General features: G+C 43.3%; 1 protein-coding gene across 6 annotated transcripts in view; it reads right to left on the reverse strand.

Annotated features, from left to right (window-relative positions):
• PDE8B (phosphodiesterase 8B) overlaps positions 1-23,456 on the reverse strand; it is a 260,450-nt gene that overhangs the window by 230,128 nt on the left and 6,866 nt on the right. For 2 of the 6 annotated variants that reach the window (XM_082724776.1, XM_082724775.1), the window contains exon 1: positions 45-693. The exons of 2 other annotated variants lie outside the window; for them this stretch is intronic. In XM_082724776.1, coding sequence (XP_082580902.1) covers positions 45-401 — 357 coding nt within the window. In that variant the 5' untranslated portion in view covers positions 402-693. Of the gene's footprint in view, positions 1-44; positions 694-3,305; positions 3,386-6,567; positions 6,758-18,285; positions 18,304-23,456 lie in introns of those variants that run through there. 2 more of the 6 variants (XM_082724777.1, XM_082724781.1) reach the window with 2 other exon arrangements.

Genomic DNA, 23,456 nt, shown 5'->3' on the forward strand with positions numbered 1-23,456 from the left:
CGCCCGGACGGGGCGGGCAGCCCCCCACCAGCCTGAGCGTTTACCTTGACGCTGGTGTAGCTGGTCTGGGTCTCGGCCTCCGCGCTGCTGCAGCAGTGGCGCCTCCGGCCCCTGCAGGTGGTCGCGGCGGGGGCTGCGGAACCCGCGCTGCTGCTGCTGCTGCTGCTCCCGCCGCTGCCCAGCTCCGCGCGGGCCCTGCGGACCCGGGCGGCGCCCGGGGGTCCCGAAGCGCCGCTCGGGGGAATAACGTCGGCGGCGTCGGTCTGGACGAAGAGGCCGTGCGGGGGGGCCGCGGGGCCCAGCGACACGCTGGTGGTCTGGCGGGGCGAGTTGGACTCGTCCGAGTCCCGGCAGTAGATCACGCCGCTCTGCGAGACGTGGATGCTGGGGGCGCAGCCCATCCCTCAGCCGGGCTCCCCCGCGCGCCGGCCCGCGCCCCCGGCCGCCGGGACCCGGGGCACCCGCGGCCACCTGCAGTGAGGGGGCGGGCGCCTCGGCGGCCGCGGAGGCACCAGGACTGCGCGCCCCCCGGCCTGCCTGGCCGCCGCTCCGTCGGGCTCGCCGCGGCGGCTCCAGCCGAGCCTCGGGGGGCTGCGCGCGTCACCCCAACTTTCCCTTCTGGGCCATCTTCCTCCCCGAGCGGGAGAGCGCGCACACACAGCGCCCCGCGCGCACCGGCGACCGCCACCCTCCCTGCCGCGGCGCCCCAAACACGCTCCCCGCGCCTCCGCCTTCCCCTCCTCCCTCGGCTCGGCCCGCGCCGCCGCCCAGCTCAACCTCGCCGGGCTCCCGCGCCCGCGGCCCCTGGGCCAGGGCGCCCGCCCGCCTGCACCTTCTTTCCCCACTTTCGGTCCGCGTCCGTCCCCCTCCCGTTCTCGCTCCCACCCTCCTTCCTCTTCGAGTGCTCCCGCTCGGGCCCCACTGCGCCCCCCGGCCCCGCCTGGCGCTCCCCGAGCTCTCCCAGGCTGGGCGAGATTATATGACTCGGCTCGGCCCCCGGGGCCCCAGCGCGCTGCAGCTGGCACCACGCCTCTGCGCCCGCCCTCCTCCTCCGCGGTCCGAGGCCTCGTCCCTTCTGCGCCCGCTGCTCCTCGTGGCACGCACCCCAGGCCGGCCCTAAGGGCTGTGCAGCCCAGGGGAGCCCTGCAATATGCCTCTTGCCCCTCACCAACACACCGTACCACACACCCTGAGCAAAACACCAAGATGCCCCTCCCTAACAGCCCAAGCCCACCCAACTGACTAGCTCTCTTCTTGGCGCATTCAGGTAATTAAGGAGAGACTTCATGCTTCTGTAGTCCACCCATCACTTCCCCCCCGACATGGTCTGAGGACTGAGTCTTCAGAAGTCCATTCCATGTCTAACCTCAACATTTGGAGGTTCGTGCCACGGAATGAGAGACCCTGCAGAGGAAGGAACTCTTAAACACACAAATTCCCTTAAGATCCTAAGATCCATACAAGGAACAGAGAAGCTGTCCGTGTGCTCTGGGCTTTTGCCTCCAGAGTTTTCACCTCCTGCTTGGATGTTACCTAATTTTTACCCTGACTTCTACCCCATCCAGCCTCCTGTTGTCCAGGGCTCTCCCTCTGGGCTGGGCATTCAAAACTGCCTTCCCTCACTTCCCCAGGTGAGGCATACATGGGCCAAGCTTCACTCGAGGAGAATAAGATACCTTTAGAAGCAAGGCTGCCGTTCAATCTCCCCATATGTGGATTTGAGATGCGAGACACCACTGCCATTCATTCATTGGCCCTTTTAGTGATTCCTGCCTGCTGCCACAGTGGCAGAGGGGATAAATGGGGTGGCCTAAGAAAGGACTCAATCTAGAGTTGTTTACAAGGGCAAGGGCAAGAACACAGTCATAACGCTAAGTACAAAGAAGTATTCAATTTGAAATAATTTCTTTGCTTCTTCCCTTCCTTTCTTCATACCATCGACTTTTAGAGTGGCTGAACACTTCAAATGACAGCTCCTAACCTTTCTAGAAAAGCAAGATGTCACCCCACATCCCAAATGCAAATATAGAGAAGGAAAAGATCTAGTCTAACCTAATTCTATCTTTGTTTCTCTGTTTCTCAGTTTAGTACTCCAACCTTCCACCTTTTTGTCTTTTTGTTTTTTTTAAGATTTTATTTATTTATTTCACAAACAGAGATCACAAGTAGGCAGAGAGAGAGAGAGGAGGAAGCAGGTCCCCCGCTGAGCAGAGAGCCCGATGTGGGGCTCGATTCCAGGACGCTGGGATCATGACCTGAACCAAAGGCAGAGGCTTTAACCCACTGAGCCACCCAGGCGCCCCATTTTTTTTTTTTTTGATGGCATGAAAAAGTCTATCTTTGGTTGGTTATTGCAGAAAAAGTCTATGCTATATTTCTAATGGACAGGCAAATTGCTCAAAAAATTTCTGGGCAGGTTAGGTTTCTCCAAGAAGCAAATTCTACGATGGTGTTTAGCAGGCCAAAAAAGGGTTTATTCTTTCTTGGAATCTACAACTGGAAGGGAAGGAGGAGGGTTGGGGGAAGAGATTGAACTAGGCTGTGGTCTTAATAAAAGCCTTAGCTTTCCCTAAGGTGTGGCGGGGGCGGGGGGGGGGTGGATTCTGTAGTTGGGGTGAGGATTCAAAATTGTCCTGAGGTAAGGCTGGGAGGATGGGCCCTTCTATTTCCACAAGATGCTTGTAGGCCATCTCAGCAACTGTGCAGAAGGTGGCTCTCTTCAGCTGAACCAGTCCCCTTAGGAGACCAACAGCTGAACTGAGGGCTGTCTGTTGGCAGCTCTCCCCCAGCCAAAGTGGTATTTCTTTCCCGGCATCATGACCTCTTCCACAGTTCCCTCCAGGCTCCCTGAGTCCATAATTCCTTGGCCCTACCCATGCCCATAAGAGCACCACATTAAATGGTCAAGACAGATAAGAGAGATAATCATTCATTTGAAAAAGGCCCAAGTCTCAAGGCTGCCATCTGCTCTGCTTCCAAGGGACTGTTCGGAATCTGAGCAAATACCATCAGAGTTAAATTCCAAAACTGCTGCTCTCCATACCAATCCCAGATTCATGTGAAATCACGAGTTAATCATTCCTAAAGCTAATCTATGATTCGCTTATATGTGATCATTTCAGTCATCCTTCAAGGAGTACCCAGGGGCAGCTTTTTGTGAAACTTAGAGCCATGTTAATTGTCATGCTACAGTGACCACTTCAGAGTTTCCTCTAGGAATGTGGTCACTATGAGGAAACCACTCAGAGAAAAGGACCAGTCACTGGCTGAGGGTTTTGAAGACAAGAAGGTAAAACAGCAATTACCAGCAGTCTTCTGGTGGAGAACACTAGAGGCTGGATCATGAAGGGACAAGTCAACCAGAAACCAATTCAGGTTGATCTTTCTGCATTTAAAAAAAAAAATTAAAAGAACAACAAGAAGATTAAGCCTTGAAAAAGTAAGTAACATCAAGGTAGCTATCAAACAGTATGAAGCTGCTTTAGCATATTAATTGAACACTTTGTACTGGGACAAGTGCCTTTTTCCCTGAATGCAGCTCTTCTCAGCAGAAGATGGAATGCACTAGGTATACATTTTTCCACCCATTCCCAGAGCAGCAAGAGTTCCAATATCTTCCGCAGACACAGCTCCCACTGCCAATGCTGATTTAGTAAAAGGGAAAAAAAATAATGCATCTCTATCACCTCCAGCAAGTGTTCTCAATGGGAATGTGTAACCTGTCCTGTTGTGGGCACAGTTCTGGTCACTGAAACATGTGCAAGTGAAGGAGAAATGGCTGAGCTGAAATCATTCCCTAGCTTTGCTCTGCGACCTGAGTTCTTGCTTGTATACGTGATTTCTGGACTGATTCCCATGCCACAATCTCAATGCATTCCAAGACAACAGTAAAGCCTACCAGCTCAGACACTGGAGATAACATTTAGGCTCAAGTTACATAATAGGGTCAGAGAAACCAACATTATAAAAAAAAAATTTTTTTTAATTAAGTGGGAAAAAAATTTAGTTACAGTCAATGACCAAGAAACAAATCAAAGCAAACAACACCAGAAATTTCTTCAAAAACTGAACCTCAGATCTGTCCAGGGACCACTGAATGGCCTGTATGTTTTATACTGATGTCAAATAAGAGCTTATTCCAGAAGTAGGACCCAAAGGCACTGGAAGATCATGAATGGTTAAGGTCTTTTCCCATTTTTCTAAACTGTCATGACTCTTCCAGAACTCCTCTAAAGAAGCAGAAAATGGGATTAATACATTCTGCATGACTCTTCACCAGAAAGGTTAAAACAATAGCAGCTTTCTGATTGATCTTTAGATAACCAAACATTTAATCAACCAATCAACCTTACAGAGCTTCTGGATTCAAACTACATTCTTAATGGTGGAACTTATTGGAAATCTAATCACCTGGTAAGTGAAATGAGAGACTCTGTTAAGTAGTAGCCTGGTACAGTGGAAGGTTCATTGAACTCAGAGTGAGGAGGGCGAATCCGACACCCACTGCTGCCTTCTAGATCTGTATAACCTCGGGCAAGTCACTTAACCTCAGGGCCCTAATTTCCTAGAGACTCTCCAAAATCTCTAAATCACCAACACTTGGGGTATACTATGAAATTTCTACTTCCTTTTACTAAATGACTTTTAATTTAGAATAGTGGAATCCCTGAATACAAAGAGTGATATCAAACCTAACTGCACATCAGAATCATCCTAAAGAATTTGTCAGAAATAACAACAGTTCCCTGGTCCCATCTCAGAGACTTGGATTCAGGGGTCAAGGACAGATCCAGCACCTGCCAGCAAAGAAAGCAAGTTCAGTGTACCCTTTCCACAGATTCCTTTGGGGAACTAGAGTAGAAATCACAGTCCTTATAAGAGCCTACAAAACCCTAGCTGATGTGGCCCCTACCTGACCTTTCTCAGCCCTCTTCCCTCTTGCCCTGGCTCTCTCTGCATTAGCCACCTTGCCTCCTTGCTGCTTCTCCAGGACGCTGAACCTTATTACCAGGGGCTCTTGCCTCTGACTGTTATTCTGTTCCATCAAATATCACAGGGCTTACTTCCTCACCTCCCTTAAGTCTCTGCTCAGATGTCGCCTACACAATAACTCCTGTTTAAAATCACAACCCACTTCCCTCCATTGTCTCTCCATCACTCCTGATTCCCCTCAGCCTGCTCTATTTTTCTTTCTTCGTAGCACTTATCACCTTCCAGCTTATTATATAATTAGCTCATTTATTATTATGCTGATTGTCTATCTTCTCCCACTAGAACATAGGCCCTACTAGGGCAGGAATTTCTTGGTTTCTTATTCACTAAAGGATCCAAAATTCCTCAAACAGTGCCTAGCACATAGTAGGAGTTCAAATATTTGTTGAATAAATGAACGAATTTTTTTCTATTTCTTCCTCTTTTGCCTTTCTCTTAACTGTTATGACTCAAATTGGGTATTTTTCTCTTTTAATGAGTAGAATTCGATGTTCTATGCTCTTAGTTTTTAAAATCAGTTTGATCTGATAATCCTCCGTTTGGTAATATACATCAGAAAAAGCCAATGGAATAAAATAATAATATACAAAGATGTTTGTAACACTCTTTGCAGTAATGAAACTGGAGATAATACAAATATCAAAGGCTTAGGGAATTGCTAAACAAACTCTACTAAAATGTCAGAATATCACTGTTTAAAAGTGCATAATGAGGGGCGCCTGGGTGGCTCAGTGGGTTAAAGCCTCTGCCTTCAGCTCACGTCATGATCCCAAGGTCCTGGGATCAAGCCCCATGGCCCCATGTCGGGCTCTCTGCTCAGCAGGGAGCATGCTTCCCCCCCCACCCTGCCTGCCTCTCTGCCTACTTGTGATCTCTGTCTGTCAAATCAATAAAAAAAATCTTTTTTTAGAAGTACATAATGAAATAATGTTAGGTTAAAAATATATGGTATATGGAGATTGATTACAACTATGGAAGATGTGTATCTATCTGTCAAGGTTCCTAAATGGATGTAAAGTGAAACAGAGAAGAAATGGAGCTTAACAGATCTCGTTTTCTGAAAAACTGAATACAAAAACAATGTAAATGAATAAGCATTATGTTTCCTAATATCTTCTCAAAACAATTTAGCTCAATATATTTTCTTTTAGGAACTTCCACAGATTTTTATTGTCCTTCAGACAGAAGACAGAAGATGGGGAAAAATAAAGAATCAGAGACAGAGGGAAATAAGACAGAAATTTAATGCATACATATCTACAAAGAAAACACTGAGCCCGATACACAGTACAGAGGCAGAAAGAAAGTGAAAGATAAAGAAAGACACAGGAAGCCACTGTTGTAGTGAAATATTCCTACCAAGTGGGTGTACAGATGTAGGTCCTTCAGGAATAAACATTTTTTTAAAAGAATAAAAATAAGTTATACATTTAACTATAGGTGCATCACTTCTTGGACCTTTGGCCATGGACCAAATGAAATTTAGGAGACGCTCTGACTGGCCCAGAGGGCAGTTTTCTCATGCCAGTTGTAGAAGATGCAAACAGAGAAGATGTAGAAAGAGATTCAGCTTACATCCGACTTCCGAAGGTCAGCATCATCGAAATGGAATCCACTGTGCACTGGACCCTGAATCCATGCAATACAGAAGTGATCTGTCCTTCCCATTAACAAGGACACCTCGGGAGGGACTGGGTCAAGACTGAAGAGGGACTCCAGAATATCCTCGCCATTCACCTTCAGGATTCTCTTGGACTTAAATAGGCTATGAGAGATAAAACACTCACTTAAAAAAAATCTTGTAAATACATTTCATAAGAGTATCAGACATTAAAAATAAATACAAATAAAACCGATAGTATAGCCCTACTCCAAGGGAGCTTATAGAGCAATCATGTACATGGGACTTAGAAGAAATGACAGAGTGTAATATGTGAGTGTTAAAGTATAAGAGCAAAAATGAGTGATACTATCTAAGACTTGCTGGAGAAGGGCCATGTTAGCTAGACCTCCACTAGGAGGAGACTTTTCATATGAGGGAAATAGTATGAGCAAAGGTACTGAGGCAGAGCTAACTTGGTGGATCCATAAGACATTTGGCAGATGAGCTAACTAGACAGTGGCTCCTGAGGTGGGGATGATAAAAGTAGGAGGGGAAGAAGGAGACAAAAGATGGAAGATCCTGATACTCCTACACATAAGTTCTAGCATTTGTAGGAAACTACCATTTGTAAGGAAACTTTCCCAATGTGAAAATCTAGATTTATAGGACAAATCCATTGTCATACACAATGGATTTGTGTTTGTCAAGTCATTAAATGTTGGCTTTTTAAAAACAGTACACTGCATGGCTTCATGAATACTCATATAGCACTTTGTGTTTTGGGGTATTCAAAGTCAGGGTACAAATTATTAATTTACAAGTCCATCAATTCAATTTGGCTTAAGGTATACATTATATAAAGCAAAACACATTTGTTTCTACATTAGTGTACAATTTCCTGAATGCCTCATGAGTAAGAAAAATGGTCAAGTTTCTAAGCAGGTGCTCCTCTGCCTGCATGTCCTTTGCTAGGCATACCATCTGATCCAAAATATTTGATTCCACGAGGTGAGGCCAAAGTCATTCATCCATCGATTCATTCATTCTTTGATTCATTCATTCAGCAATTTTTTTTTTCATTCAGCAAATATTCACTGAGTGGCTACCATGTATCAGACAGTAACTGGGGACTTTGGGAACAAGACAGAAACAGTCTCTTACATCTATGGAGTTCAGAAGGTTACAGAAGGTTGGAATGACAAACAGTGGTGAAGGTTATACAGAGATCTAAAATGCATTGCTGTGAGAGAGAGAGAGAGACTGGGATGGGCTTATGGACCTTTTCTCAGCAGAGACAACAGGTAAATTAAAATTCTCAGAAAACCTTGTCAAAGGAGTATCACTCTTTTTCATCCATCCATCCACCCATCCACAATGAGAACACTGTTTGAGTACCCACCCCTGTACCAGACACTGTGAGCGGCACACAGAAGTAACAGTCTCAGCACTTGCTCTCAGTTGCATGAGGAACACAGACATACACACAGAAAGAATGTGTTCACACTTGCTTTGAAAAAAGTAATCCAAGCCCAGAGAGAAAGATCACTGTGGGTGGAAGTGATGGTGAGACGACGGAGTATGAGACTTGGAAGAAAGGGCAGGATTTGAATAAGTGGAAAAGAGGACATTCCAGAAAGGATAACGGAAGCGAAGACCTAGAAGTGGGAGCAAACACACACCGAATGCTCACAGAACAATAAAGCAGATTATTCAAAAGGTGTGTGGTGCGGGGAAAGAGAAGAACATTATTTTGGCTATGACCAGGGAATCAAACGCCAGATCAAGGAGTTTGGTAAAATCCTAGTTATTAGGAATCACTGTACATTAAACGTGCTGTTTCACTAGAGGGAGCCTGGTTGCATATTCGAGAAGAACTGGTGAAGGGAGTTGGGAACGGGGGTGAGCAGGGAGCTATAACGAGCCAGGGATGACATAATAAGGACTGGTATGAACTGCATCATGCCTCCTCCCCGCCGCCGCCACCAATATGCATCAAGGGCCCTGACCTGCACTGTAATTGTATTTGGAGATGGGGCCTTTAAGAAGGTAATTAAGGTTAAATGAGGTCATAAGGGTGAGACCCTAATCCACTAGAATTGGTGTCCTTACAGGAAGAGGAAAAGACACTCGCTCGCACCTGCGCACGCTCTCTCCCCCCCCCCACCCCAAACCGCGCATGCTCTCTCTCTAAACACACACACCCAGAAAAGGCCATGTGAGGACACAATGAAAAGGCACCATCTGCTCCAGAACTGTGAGAAAATATATTTCTGTTGTTTAAACCACCCAGTCCACGGTACTTTGTTACGGTAGCCTGAGCAGACTAATACCAAGACATTGAGTTGATGAAATTTGTAAGGATGGAAAAGAAGGGAAATTCCAGATACCTTCCTGAAAACGAATCCCTGGGATGAGGTGCTGACTCGTCCAGGGACCAGGACGCCAGTGATATCAAAACCAATTCCAAAATTTCCAGTTGGATATTAATGTACATACTAGAATGGGGAGCACTCCCGGGAAAAACCAGTCTTGTTTATAAAAGGGATTCTTTACCAGGATTTGTACTCTTTGAGGCCCAGAATCCTGAATCTAGAAATGAGCAAGTATCCACCCAACACTACCACTGACATTTTGCCATCGCCAGAACACAGCGGGAACTTGAGGAACATGATCTCTGGATCCTCTTCTGTGTTCACTGCTGGGTCTCTAGTGCTCAGATCCAGACACAGCACGGGCTAGTACCTGTTGAATGAATCATGGACTTTTATGCAGATGACAGATTTGTCCACCTCTAGGTCCTCCACACTAACAAGGGCATGCCCCCCTCTTTCCCAGTGTGGCTAAGAAAACAGTCTCTGTCAAGACTTCCCTGAGCTTCCCTACAGCATGGTCTACATAGGGATAGGAATCTCGTGCTTCATGTCCAGATTGCTACATTCAGTCTTTTGATACTTCCATTTCAAGAACAGCTTTTGAGCCCTGGGATTTTACTTCTTATCTAGTTAAAGGTGCCTCAAGGCTGCTGCTCAGCCCGAAGGGCCTGCATTAGCACCTTCTGAGGTTCTGATGTCTTAATCCTCTCCCTTTGGCTGCTAGGACTGTGAAAGGAGGTGTTCTAGGAGGCTTTTGGCAGAAAGTCTCTTCCTTCTCAGAGTTTGACATTTGCTTAGCAGCATGGCACTTCCCGTGTTACACCATTAAACATCTCCAAGGCAACGGTAGCTGGGGACATGACTGATTACATCTTCATACCTCAGATGATGTGGCTTATAATAAATTAAGTTAGATATAGGAGACTTGCTGTGGTTCTCCATACCAGCAGCTGTTAAACTTTAGCATACATCAGAATGATCTACAATATAGATGGCAGGGCCTGAGAATCTACATTTCTAACTAGATCCCAAATGATGTTGAAGATAGTGATCCCAGGTCACACTTTGAAAACCACTGCAAAGTAAGATACTGAAAAACAAAAGCAATGACCAAGAAATCCCCTCACCTTTGACATTTTATTTTCTGAAGCATAATATAACTTGTGCTTGAACATGAATGTTTCATTACACAAAGGAATGTCACAATGTACTATCATCCGCAAATTTATAAGAACAGTAAGGTTGTAGATCTCAAGGATATCCCTTGGAGGCGGGGACTTTTAAGGACACGTTTTCAATAGTCTTCACTCTCCCTGAGACATGGGGGTGGGGAGTGGGGGGTTACTTATAGAAGTAAACTGAATGTCTAAATATACACCAGCAGAACTACGTAATTTTCAGTAGAGTGATTTTCCTTTTCTTAATACACACTGTTCAAGCTGAGGATGACAAATCCCACTAACTTTTAGGAGCACTAAATAAAGTTCCAGGAAGCAGGGGCTGGGAGTGGGGGAAGGGAGAGAGCATGAATTCATTCCACTGTAAGGATACTAAGCAGATAAAATTATTTTCAGAACATTGGTTGGATAATAATAATAATAGTAATGTCTACCACTTGGGAGGAAGATTATATAGCAATCTTATACTTTACATGCTCTACCTTTGTATAAAATTTCTATATATATGATCTATCTCCATATGCTTCTCTTCCTTTACCCTTTGGATATAAAATTGCTCAACATCTCCTCTCTGTTTATATTAACCTGAACTCCCAGCTAGCATGGTTGAGTAATCACTTGTTTTCTCCTGAGCAAGGAGCCATCAAAATTTTATAGGTTATAGAAATCCTACATAACCCTTTTCAAAAAAATATATGGCTAAAGCTCTATATACAGCATTTCTCACAGAGATCTAGAAGATTAGGTTCAGATCCTTCTTAATGGGGGATTTTTAAAAATCACCAACATAAATAACAGCTTTAAAAGAAAAAAAAAAAAAACCTCCTTAGACTTTAGAAATAAAAATGACATGCTAGGAGAAAGGTAGTATAGGAATTGTCTCTTGTTGTCTTAAAAAAAAATTGTCTCTTGTTGTTAAATTAAGAAATTAAGCCAGTATTTAAGATTTTCCTTCTCTTAACACTTTTTTGAAAGCTGAAGCCCTGCCACAAAGGCATGTTAACCATTCAACTGCAGAAAGTTCTATGAGAAGTTCATAGCCCAGTACAATTCAGATAGTATAAATATCCACATTAATTATACATGTAATATATTCTGTTTCTCTTGTATGGACAGTGAATGTAAAACATACACAATAATTAGTTAGAAATGCCACATCTATAAGTCATACCCATTCTTGGAAAATAGAAGAAGCAAGCCTTGAATAGTCATTCTTAGAACTCCAGCCATGAGGGGCTTAGAAATTCCCCGGGAAAAGGTCTGAAAGACATTTCAGAAACTAAATACTATATCAAAAAATCATGTGAGTCCAACGTGCAGGGGGTATGTGGGAAAGAGAATAAGGCACAGGAATCACTGGGAATACACACAGCTCTGCAATAATAAAACATAAACAATGGGGGTGCCTGGGTGGCTCAGTGGGTTAAAGCCTCTGCCTTCGGCTCACATCATGATCGGGGGAGCCTGCTTCCTCCTCTCTCTCTGCCTGCCTCTCTGCCTACTTGTGATCTCTGTCTGTCAAATATATAAATAAAATATTTTTTAAGAAAAAAACATAAATAATGCACTGAAGTTCATTACATTTATTTGAAAAATCTATAGTTTATTTTTTTAATAATGGAAGAAGAAAAAAGGACACAAAACTTCTGATTATACCTGCAAACTGAATAGCATTTTAGGATGGCAACTTTTGTGTAGCATGATGAATAAATATTTGTAGAATGGACTTATTTCTGGCCATGATGAAGAAACAGGGACCAAAATTTACCTTCCTTCCACCAACAACTAGAAAATCTGATAAAATATATGAAACAACTATTTTCAGACATTGGACAATAAGTGACTCAGGACTGTCAACCCTGAAAGAAGAGAAACAGATGAGACAGAAAATATTTCCTCAGTTTTCACTCTGAAGGCACATTCCCAGGCAGGGAAGAAATTCCAGGCGGAGTCCAGGGCTTTCACTGAGTCGCAGTGACAGAAATCAGAGTCTGGAAAGGCTAGAGTTTATATGGCAGAGTTTCAGGAAAAGGAAACTCCATAGACAAGACACTCCGAGGAGCACGTGAAAATTTATTAAATACTAAGACATGCATGAATAGGGTGAAATTCCACACACCAGGAAGAGAGTGACTGGAAAGCTATAAACCAAACAATTCACAGGGCTCACAATGAACTAAGAGCCATCAAGTTCTCACCAGTCAGAATGGAGAGTTCTTATTGTCACTCGGGCTTTCAGTCCAGAACCCAGTGGGTCATGCCCTAAGAGTAAGGCTAAAGAACACTTGGAGAAAAGACTACTCCAGACCTACCTTAAGAAGTTTAAAAGTAGGACTTGAAAGGATCACACTGAACCAAAGTTAACTTAGTTGTCTCCCAGAACATAATCTAACATTCTTCAAAGAAAACAGTATCTAAACACAACAATGTAACATTCAAAATGTCTAGCATACATTCAAAATTACCTGGTATGCCAACATGCAGAAAAATATGAACAAAATCCAGTGAAAGATCAGTAAGTGGAAGTAGAAATAAGAGAATTAGCAGGTAAGAACAATAACCATTATCCAAGTATTGAAAGGAAAACATAAGCACTGTGAGAGGAGAAATGGAAGGTTTTTTCAATTAAGCCTCTAGAAATTAAAAAGACAAGTTCTGAAGGGAAATGGTCACTGACTAGGAATAAGAGCATATTAGACATTGAAAAAGAAAAGACTGGTGAACTAGAAGACATGTTAATTCTAACTATTCAAATTAAAGTAAAGAGGGGAAAAAGGTAAAAGAAAATTAACAGAGCCTCAGTGATGCACAAATCTAAGAAATTCAGCAAACCTCTAGCAAGAAAAACCAAAAGTGTACCACACCAAGGCACGATAGAATATAATTTCCGAAACCACTGATAAAAAGAAAATCTTAAAAGCATCCAGAGAAGGAAGACATAGTAAGTAGAGAGATAAGAGTGCCAGACTTTTCCAGGGGTACCTGGGTGGCTCAGAAAGTTAAATGTCTTCCTTCACCTCAGGTCATGATCCTGAGTTCCTGGGTTCAAGCCCCACATTGGGCTCCTTGCTTAGCGGGGATCCTCTTCTCCCTCTCCCTCCACCTTACCCCCACTGCACACTCATGCTCTCTCTGTTGCTCTCTCTCTCACCCTCTCTCAAATAAATAAAATCTTCAGGGAAAAAAAAACAACTATGAAAGCCAGAATATAAAGTACTATACGATGAAGCTGTCAACCTGTATGTGGGAAAAATAGCTTTCAAAAAAATGAAAGTAAATGAAGGCTTTCCCAGGCAAACAAAAAGTGAGAGAATTCACCACTAGCAATCATTCATTAAAAGAAAAATTCTAAAAATGCTTCAGGTAGAAGGAAAATATCAGTTAGCGTTGGAACTATATGCAGATGAATGAAAAGCATTAAAATGGTAAATACGAAGGTATATATAGAGACTTTTTTCTTATTTCTATTGCTTTTAAAAGATAACTTCATAGCAAAAATAATAACAATGTACTGTGGTTTTTTGTTTTGTTTTGTTTTGTTTTTAGAGAGGGGAATGGGCAGAGGCAGAGAGAGAATTCAAAGCAGGTTCCACACCCGTGTGGAGGGTGACACAAGGCTCAATCTCACAACCCTGAGATCAGGACTTGAGCTGAAACCAAGAGTTGGATGCTCAGTTGACTGAGCTACCAAGGCCCTCCTGTACTGTGGTATTTATAAAATATGTAGAGGTAAAATGAATGCCAAAATAACATGGGAGGGAGTACACAGAATACAAGATTTTTATAGATACATCTTGTACATAACACAAGATTTTTACATCATACACAAAGGAATAAACAGATGAGTGGAGTAGAATAGTGTCCAGACACAAACTCACAATTCTAGGGTCAATTAATTCTCAATCAAAGTGCTAAGATAATTCAATGGAGAAAATATAGTTTATTCAACAAATTGGTGGTGGAATGACTAGAATCCATACTACAAAAACAAAACAAACAACCCTCAGCCCTTAGGTCTTGCCATACACAAATATAACTTGAAATGGATCACAGAATTTAAGGGCTTAAAACAAAAAGACTTCTGAAGGTAAACTGAGGAGAAAATCTTTATAAACTTGAAGTAGGCCAAGATTTCCTAGGAAGAAGGTAAAAGACATGAATCTTAAAAGAAAAAAACTGATAAATTGGAATTCATCAAACTTTTAAAGTTTTGTCCTTTAAAGGTAACTTTAAGAAAACAAAGAGGCAAGCCACAGACTGGGAGAAATACAATATAACCAAAGACTTATATCCAGAATACATGAAGAAGTCTTACAGTCAATAATCAGAAGACAACTCAATTAAAAATTGGGTCAAGGGGTGCTTGGGTGACTCAGTCAGTTAAGCGTCTGCCTTTGGCTCAGGTCCTGACCCCAGGACCCTGGGATAGAGCCCCACTTTGGGCTTCTGGCTCAGCAGAGAGTAGGCTTCTCCCTATCTTGTCTCCCCTTCTCACTCCACCCCTGCTCATGTTCTCTCTGTCAAATAAATAAATAGTCAATTCTTTTTAGAAAATGGGTCAAGAGAGGCCTGGGCGGCTCAGTTGGTTAAGCATCTGCCTTTGGCTCAAGTCATGACCCCAGGGTTCTGGGTTCCAGTCTTGCATTGGGCTCCTTGTTCAGTAGGGAGCCTGCTTTTCCCTGTACCTACTGTTCCCCCCGCATGTGCTCTCTCTCTCTCTGACAAATAAATAAATAAATAAAATCTTTAAAAATACTAACAAAAAATAAAAATGAGTCAATAATTTGGAACAGATGTTTCACACTTTATAAGACACTAAAAGGACTAGAAAGCACATGAAACAATGCAAATCATTAGTTATCAGTGAATTGCAAATAAAACCGCAATGAGATATCACTACACATCCACTAAAATGGCTAAAATGCAAAACACTGACCATATCAGGTTAGCTAACAGGGATGTTGTGCAACTAGTACTTTCATACATTGCTGATGGAAACGTAAATTAGCACAGTCACTCCTGGAAAACAGTCTGACAATTTCTTTGTAAACATATACTTACCATACAACCATGAAATTTCATTCTAGGCATTCACCCCAGAGCAATGAAAACATATGTCCCCAAATTTGTCCACAGCAGCTTTTTAAATACAGCCCCAAACTGGAAACAAGTCAAATGTCACTAGCAGGTGAATAAATACATTGCAATACATCCATAAAATGAACTACTACGCAAAAATAATAAAATGTGTCAAACTACTAATACAAAAAGCAATAGGGAGAAATCGCAAAATCATTAAAGTAGGTAAAGAAGACAGACAAAAAAGGCCTACATGTATGACTTCACTGATATGAAACTCTAAAAAAGAGAAATGCAGTCTACTGGAATAAAAAGATTAGTGGCTACTTAGGGACTATGGGAGGGGCTGAGAATGGACTGGAAAGCAGCACAGGGGCAGGGCGATAGAACTGTTCTATATCTAGACTATGGTAGCAAATACATGGACATACAATGTGATTATATGCTTTGTTAAAATGCAAGTTTAAGGTGTATATTTTACACTAATAATGAAGCCGCAGAAAGAGGAAATTAAGAAAACAACCCCATTTATAAGTGTACCAAAAAGAACTAAATACCTAGGAATAAATTTAACCAAGGAGGTAAAAGATCTATACTCTGAAAAGTATAAAATTCTAATGAAAGAAATCAAAGACAATACTAACAAATGGAAAAATATTCCATGCTTAAGATTTGGAAGAACAAATATGATTAAAATGTCCTTCCTACCCAAAGCAGTCCACAAATTTAATGCAATCCCTGTCAAAATACCACTAGCATGTTTCACAGAACTAGAACAAACAGTCCTAAAATGTGACAGAAGCACAGAAGAACCTGAATAGCCAAATCTTGAAAAAGAAGAACAAAGTTAGAAGTATCACAACCGAAGATTTCAAATTATACTATGAAGCTGCAGTCATCAAAAAAGTATGGTAGCAGCACAAAAATAGACATACAGATCAACAGAAGAGAATGCAGAGCCCAGAAATAATCCCATGATTATATGGTCAATTCATCTTCAACAAGGATGCAAGAATATGCAATGGGAAAGAGGCAATCTCTTCAACAAATAGTGTTGGAAAAACTGAACCATACAGCACACACCAAAATAAATTCAAAATGGATTAAAGACCTAAGTGTGAGACCTGAAATCATAAAAATCCTAGAAGAGAGCATAGGCAGTAATTTCTCTGAAATGGGCTATAATAACTTTTCTCTAGATAGGTCTCCTGAGGCAAGGGAAATAAACGCAAAAATAAACTACTAGGACTATATAAAAATAAAAAGCTTCTGTGCAGCAAATGAAAGAATCAACAAAACTAAAAGGCAAAATACTGAATGGGTGAAGATATTTGCAAATGGCATATCTGATAAAGGGTTAGTAACAAAAACACGTAAAGAAGTTACAAAACTCAACACCCCCAAAAAACCAAATAATCCAATTAAAATGTGCAGAGGACATGGACAGACATTTATCCAAAGAAGACATCCAGATGGCCAAGAGACACATGAAAAGATGCGTAACATCTCTCATCACCAAGGAAATACAAACCAAAACTACAATGAGATACCACCTCACACCGGTCTGAATGGCTTAACCCAACACCACAAGAAACAACCGGTTTTGGTCAGTATGTGGCAAAAAAGGAACCCTCTTGCTTTGCAGGTGGGAAAGCAAATTGGTGCAGCCAATGTGAAAAACTATATGGAGATTCCTCAAAAAGTTAAAGACCCAGCAATTGCACTACTGAATATTTACCAAAAGGATACAAAAACACTAATTCAAAGTGATACATGTACCCCCTTTGTTTATAGTAGCCTTATTTACAACAGCAAAATTCTGGAAGCGCCCAAATGTCCATCCACTGATCAATGGATAAAGAAAATGTGGTGTGGGGCACCTGGGTGGCTCAGTGGGTTAAAGCCCCTGTCTTTGGCCCACGTCATGATCCCAGGGTCCTGGGATGGAGCGAATGCATCGGGCTCTCTGCTCGGCGGGGAGCCTGCTTTCTCCTCTCTCTCTGCCTGCTCCTCTGCCTACTTGTGATCTCCATCTGTCAAATAAATAAATAAATAATCTAAAAAAAAAAGAAAGAAAAGAAAATGCGGTGTGTACATGCATAAATATAATGGCATATTATTCAGTCATAAAAAAAATGAAATCTTGCCATTTGCACTGACATGGATGGAGCTAAAGAGTATTATGCCAAGTGAACTAAGTCAGAGAAAGGCAAATACCATATGATTTCATTCATATGTGGAATTTTAAAAAACAAAACAAATGAGCAAAGGAAAAAAGAGAGAAAGAAACAAACCAAGAAACAGACTCTTAACTACAGAGAACAAACTGATGGTTACCAGAGGGGAGGTGGGTGGAGGGATGGCTGAAACAGGTGATGGGGATTAAGGAGTGCACTTGCACTTGTGATGAGTACTGGCTGATGTGTGGAATTGTTAAACCACCATATTGCACACCTCAAAAAAACATATAATACCGTGTGTTAACCACACTGGAATTAAAATAAAAAATTTTAAGGTATATATTTAATTGTATATAAATAATATATATAAATATAATAATAAATAATTATATATAAATAATATACAATAAGTAATTGTATATAAATAATATCAATACAGGTTTATTTTCTTAATTTGCAGCATTCGTCTGATGTTATGACCTGAAATGTGTCCTCTAAAATTCTTAAGTTGAATCCTTAACCTCCAATGTGACTATATTTAGAGATAGGATCTTCAGGGAGATAATTAAGGTTAAATGTGGCCATAAGGGCCAACAGGACAGATGTCATTATAAAAAGAGGAAGATACCACTGAGTTCTCCACAAGCACACAGAGAAGACTCCATGTGAGGACACAGTGAGAAGGCAGCCATCCACAGGCCATGAAAAGAGGTCTCACAGAAAGCAGTCCTCAAGGTACCTTGATCTTGGGCTTCTAGCTTTCAGAATAGTGAGAAAAGTAATAGCTATGTTTCAGCCACGCAGCCCGCTATATTTTGTTATGGCAGCCTGAGCACAGTGACACTCCTGAGACAATAATAAACTCATCATTCCTCACTAACCATATTATTCTTGAGCCTATTATATCTTTAGCCCACTGGAGCTTTTCTAGAATACATGTTGAGAGATCAGCAGCTGCTTTAATTCCATAAGAGGTCTTCACCAATAGGTGGCCAACATTTCCAACAGCTGGTTTAGATGCTAGCCCCCAAGTGATGATGGGAACACAACTTTTAGACCTGTAAGAACAAAAACTGAAACAAGACAGACAAGTTGGGGGTCAAGCAAGTGGAGGAAGATGGTAGCAGCTTCTCGGTCACATCCCAGTCATGTGTCAGATTTGGTATTACTGAAAGCATTGCTTTCTCTTGACATTTCATTGAGTCTCATTGGGCACTGGCACCAAAACCATGCATTATGGGCTTTTCTCTCTTTTTTCTCTACCATCTCATTTATTAGATGAATTTCTGCAACCAATGATTCCATTGGTTCTCATCTCTCCACTGATTATGGTTCAGTTATCAAGAGCAGTAGTTTTTAGCTGTCAAACTATGATGCATCCTTCTCCTTTAAATTCAAATCTGGTTATAAAGAAAGGCTTCTAAGGGGAGGTACACCTTTATTCTGACCTTGGCTTATTGAGAAGAGCTGTCACAGTCAATGTCTGGCCTTGTATCTCCCTTGAAAGGTTTCTTTTCCAGGAAAACCAGAGGGCAAGAACTAAGCCAGACCATGGTCACTCCCAATATCAGCCCTGATCGTCAGATTTGATTCATGAAGAATTCATTTGAGTACAAAAAGACAGGGGCCAGGTGGCCAGGACCAAAGACAGATGACAAAAACTGACACTATGGGGCGCCTGGCTGGCTCAGTCATTGTACGTCTGCCTTCGGCTCAGGTCATGATCCTGGGGTCCTGGGATCCAGCCCTGCATCAGGCTCCCTGCTTGGTGGGAAGCCTGCTCCTCCCTCTCCCACTTCCCCCTGCTTGTGTTCCCTCTCTTGCTGTGTCTCTCTGTCAAATAAATAAACAAAAATCTTAAAAAAAAAAAAAAAGAAAAAAAAGAAAGAAAGAAAAAGAAAGAAAGGATTGAACAAAAAAAACAACAGACACCATGTTAGTGCTGCAAGGGGTCTGAGAGATATTCTAAAGTTATCCTAGAGTCTCTCTCACCCCATGTCCCATCTGTCTACAAATTCTGTTAATTCCATTTAAAACTTAAACCAGAATCGGACCATCATTTACCATCTTCACTGCTATCACGTAGGTCTCGGCCAGCCCATCTCTCACCTGGATTACTGTGATGCCTCCCAGCACATGCCCTAGCTTCATCTTGACTGCCTTCAGGCTCTTCTCAGCGTGGCTGTGGCAATGGTGACCTGCCCACACCTGAAGTCAGATTCCATCCCTCCCATCTCACTAGGTCTTTAGAGCAGACAAGGCCCTCAGCTGTCAGGCCTCCATGACCTTCCAACATCAGTCTCTACTGCCCTCCCCTTACTCATGGGCTCCTTGCCACACGAGCCTCCTTTCTGCACCTTGACCTTTTGGACACGTGGGGCCTTTGCATCAGCTATTCCTCCTGCTTGGAAAGTACTTTCCAGCCAGCTACATGGTTCATTCCCTACTTCTTTCAGGCCTCGGCTCGAATGTTTCCTTTCCCAGGGTGGCCTTCTCTGACCACCCAATTTACTAAATAAATATTCCCCATCCCATCCTGGGGAGTCCTGAACACCCCTTCCTGCTCAATCTTTCTCCCTATCTTTCCCTAGTTTCTCCCTAGCACTCTCTCTCCCAGGCACATATGGCCAGCTGACCTTCTTTCTAATTTTCCTTCTTTGCTCTCTCCCCACAGATGAGAAGTTACAGGAAGAAGTGACCATCCTCGCAGTCTGCGCCCTCCTGATGATGCTCACAGCTCTTACCGACCTCCCGAGTTTGCATGGACAGAGACAGAGAAAAGGCCTGCCAACCAAGCATGTGCCCCTAAACATAGGGCTTAGGGAAGGACCAGGAAGGCCAGCTACCCCCAGGCCAGGGTTAGAGGCCATCTAGGATGAAAAGCAGGCAGGGGCCCATGATACGGTGGTCTCTGAGCTCTGTCCCTTCCTCCCTCCTCCTGAGAGCTACACTCTCCACCAGGGCTTCTCACCAGTGGACTGACCAACCTGGTACAGCATGACAAAATATTCTCTCAGCCCTCAGGCCCCCTGTGCAGGGTCTTGAGCAACCCCAGAGTCTCATCCACTGACTCTAGCATCTCAGACAACATCGCTATGGTCCTCTGTGTGCTGTGATGCCCCAGGATCAGGATACACTGTTTTAAACCCCTTTACTCCTTCCACCATCTTCTCCCACCTTCTTGCTTATTTTACTCTTGTGCAGTTCCTAAAGCCACAGGATCTTTTCCACTGCTGCAGAGACCAGTGGGTGAGCTATAGCCTTTCAGACCAAATTTATTCCCACCAGGAGTGACAGCACATTGAGAACTCCAATGTGTGCCATATTAAAAGATGGTAAATGCTCTTCCTTAAAGAGGAAAGCCTGCTCTCTGATGGTGAAAATACTTCAGTGGCCACTGTCCCTTTGGAAAAGCCTATTCTGGGGTAAAGCTAGGTTCTTCCTCTTTGAAACATGAAAAGGTATGTTGCAGAATAATGCTCTTCAGGCAGAAATGATGTCCAACGAACAGGCCCTTTGACAAAGCTGCTCGTAGTAAACCGTTCGTCAATATGTATCTCAATCTTGTGATTATCATTCCATCATCAGCCAGGACGGGATCTAGAACCCCTCAACCATCCAAAGAACTCTTAGGTTACTAAGAGGACCTTCTGCGCTGATTTTGAAATAGAGAGTATTTAATGAAATCTACCTAAGGAATTTAATTTCCTCTTTATATTCCAGTCCACTGCAAGGAAGACGGTCTTGAACTTTCTTTTAAAAATCACTAAAAGGAACTAGAAAACAGAGCCTAAAAACCTAGAGAAATCAATTGTTTTTCTATTGTTTAATCAGCCATGGCTAATTGTACAGATGTACAACTGTAAAGAATGCATGTGGTGTGTTAGTACACTTATTTGGTCACTTTCCTCACAATGTCCCAACCTCTTTCTTAGTAATATTATCTATAGATCTCATCCAGGAGGAGTAATATTGACACTGGAGAATACTGTCTGGCCATGTGTTAGATGATTGCATTTTCATTCACTTGCATCTCAGTTTAATTTTCTTAGTCATTTAGAAACTGATTCAAAGATCAAAACCTAGAGGTACTCTGGTAAGGCAAGCAAATCGGGTAAGCCCCAGTATTTTATAAAGATGTGTTTTTATTTTTATTTATTAGAGATAGAGAGTGAGAGAGCACAAGTATGGGGCAGAGGGAGAGGGAGAAGCAGGCTCCCCACCAATGCAGGGCTTGAGCCCAGGACCCTGAGGTCATGACCGGAGCTGAAGCCATCCAGGAACCCCTAAGCCACAACATTTAAGTAGATCCTCACTCTCACATGCTGACCACTTGGGGGCCTCCTTAAATTTTGCACCTTAGCCTCCTCACTCCTAAGGAGGCATGCACACTCTGGGTCAGTGACCTATGTCACCAGTCTGGATGCTGGGGTCAGATAACACCTGGGTCAGGGATGTGCACCTTTTGCAGGTAAGGGACCTCGATCCCAGTCTCTTTGTCACTTCTGCCACATTTCTCCAAACTAAGACACCACTGATTACACAAAACACCATCACTTTGTGTACCATTAAGAAAAACATTCAGCCCGTTAAACTATAACTTAACGGTCTAATGCCAGCCCTGTAAGAGGCACAAACTGGTTTCACTAGCCACTCACAGCTCTGAATTTTCTCACCTATACCGACGGATTGGGCAATTTCTCTTGCCTTCTTCAGTTTAGTTACTTGCCATGTGATAGGTAATCTTCCTGCATGCATCTCAATAACAAAGCATAAATCTAGCTTTATGTACTTGTGGGTATCTTTTCTTTATCCAGCACCCTTGGCTGCTACTTTGCAAAAACAAACGAAACAAAGCTGAAATTGCATCATCCTGACAAATATTTGTTCTATGAATATCAAATTTATGGCCCATTCTCTATTTCCTTGATTCTCTTTGTAACTGTGTAAACAGTAACTTTTTTGTTTCGGTGCTGAATCACAGTGTAACCTTTTTGAAGTCTTCTTAATCAGCAATTAAACTCAATCCATGGGTTGACAGCAGGGCACCCACGTCCACTGAAAAGTTGAAAATATCAAGAGTGAAAACTGAGTAAATACATCCCCTGGGGATGGCAACTATGGCCTGGGGGCGGGGGGGGGGGGGAGGGCGGGGGAGGGGAGGGGGGGAGGGACGACAACTTATAAGGTGCCGTGTCCTCTCCCCCTCCCCCGCTCCACCCTGGGGAAATGGTGGTCCCAGATTTAGGCTGGTAATCGACACACTCCCGGCTTTAATCCAACACTGCCATTACTTGGTTTTAGAGTAGGAAACACAACACGGCAGCGTCTGCTGTCTCGCAGAAGTCCAGCGGCTACTCACCGTGCAGTCTTGGCCTCCCTACACCACATGGCGGATGCACACCGTGGATAGGGATGAGGTGCCTGCCACCCCCCCACCCCCCCCCCCGCCCGCCGGCCCAGAAAAGCCACTGTCCTGGTTTCCCAGGGGCTTGTCTATTGTTCCAGGACTGCAGGCCCAGGGCCTCGCGACAGCTCCAAGCTCTCCTGCTCCTGGGACAGGCGCAGGAATCTAGAGTTTCCCAGTAATCCAGGCAGATCATCCAGCCCAGCTGTAGGGCAATCCGCACTTAGCCTAACTCCTTATGTTTCCAAGCGGAAGATGCCGTCAGACGGAAAGCCAAGCAACAGTCCTTCCCCGCCCGTTAGCGGGAAAAGGTTCAGGCCTAGCTCTCAGGCCCCACCGACTGAAAACACACCCTGATTCTGGGAGCGTTAGAGTGGGACAGGGAACATCTCAGAAAACCTGAAGTGCTGCTTTTACGTCCTGCTTTAACTGCCAGCCCTAGCTGCCTCAACTGAAATGGGGAGGATAATTTAAAGGGCTACTTAAAGGAAGGGTCTCTTGTGCTCCTTTTGGGCTCACAGATCTCGCTGTGAACCTATGACCTAAATATGTGTGTGCTACTGGGAGTTTTCAAGTGGTCACGTGATGACTTTCCTCTGAAGGTACACCTGCCTCCCAGGCTACTGGGAAGCCCTGGGAGCTCAA

The sequence above is a fragment of the Mustela nivalis genome (assembly GCF_964662115.1).
Source record: "Mustela nivalis genome assembly, chromosome: 3".
Taxonomy (NCBI): Eukaryota; Metazoa; Chordata; class Mammalia; order Carnivora; family Mustelidae; genus Mustela; species Mustela nivalis.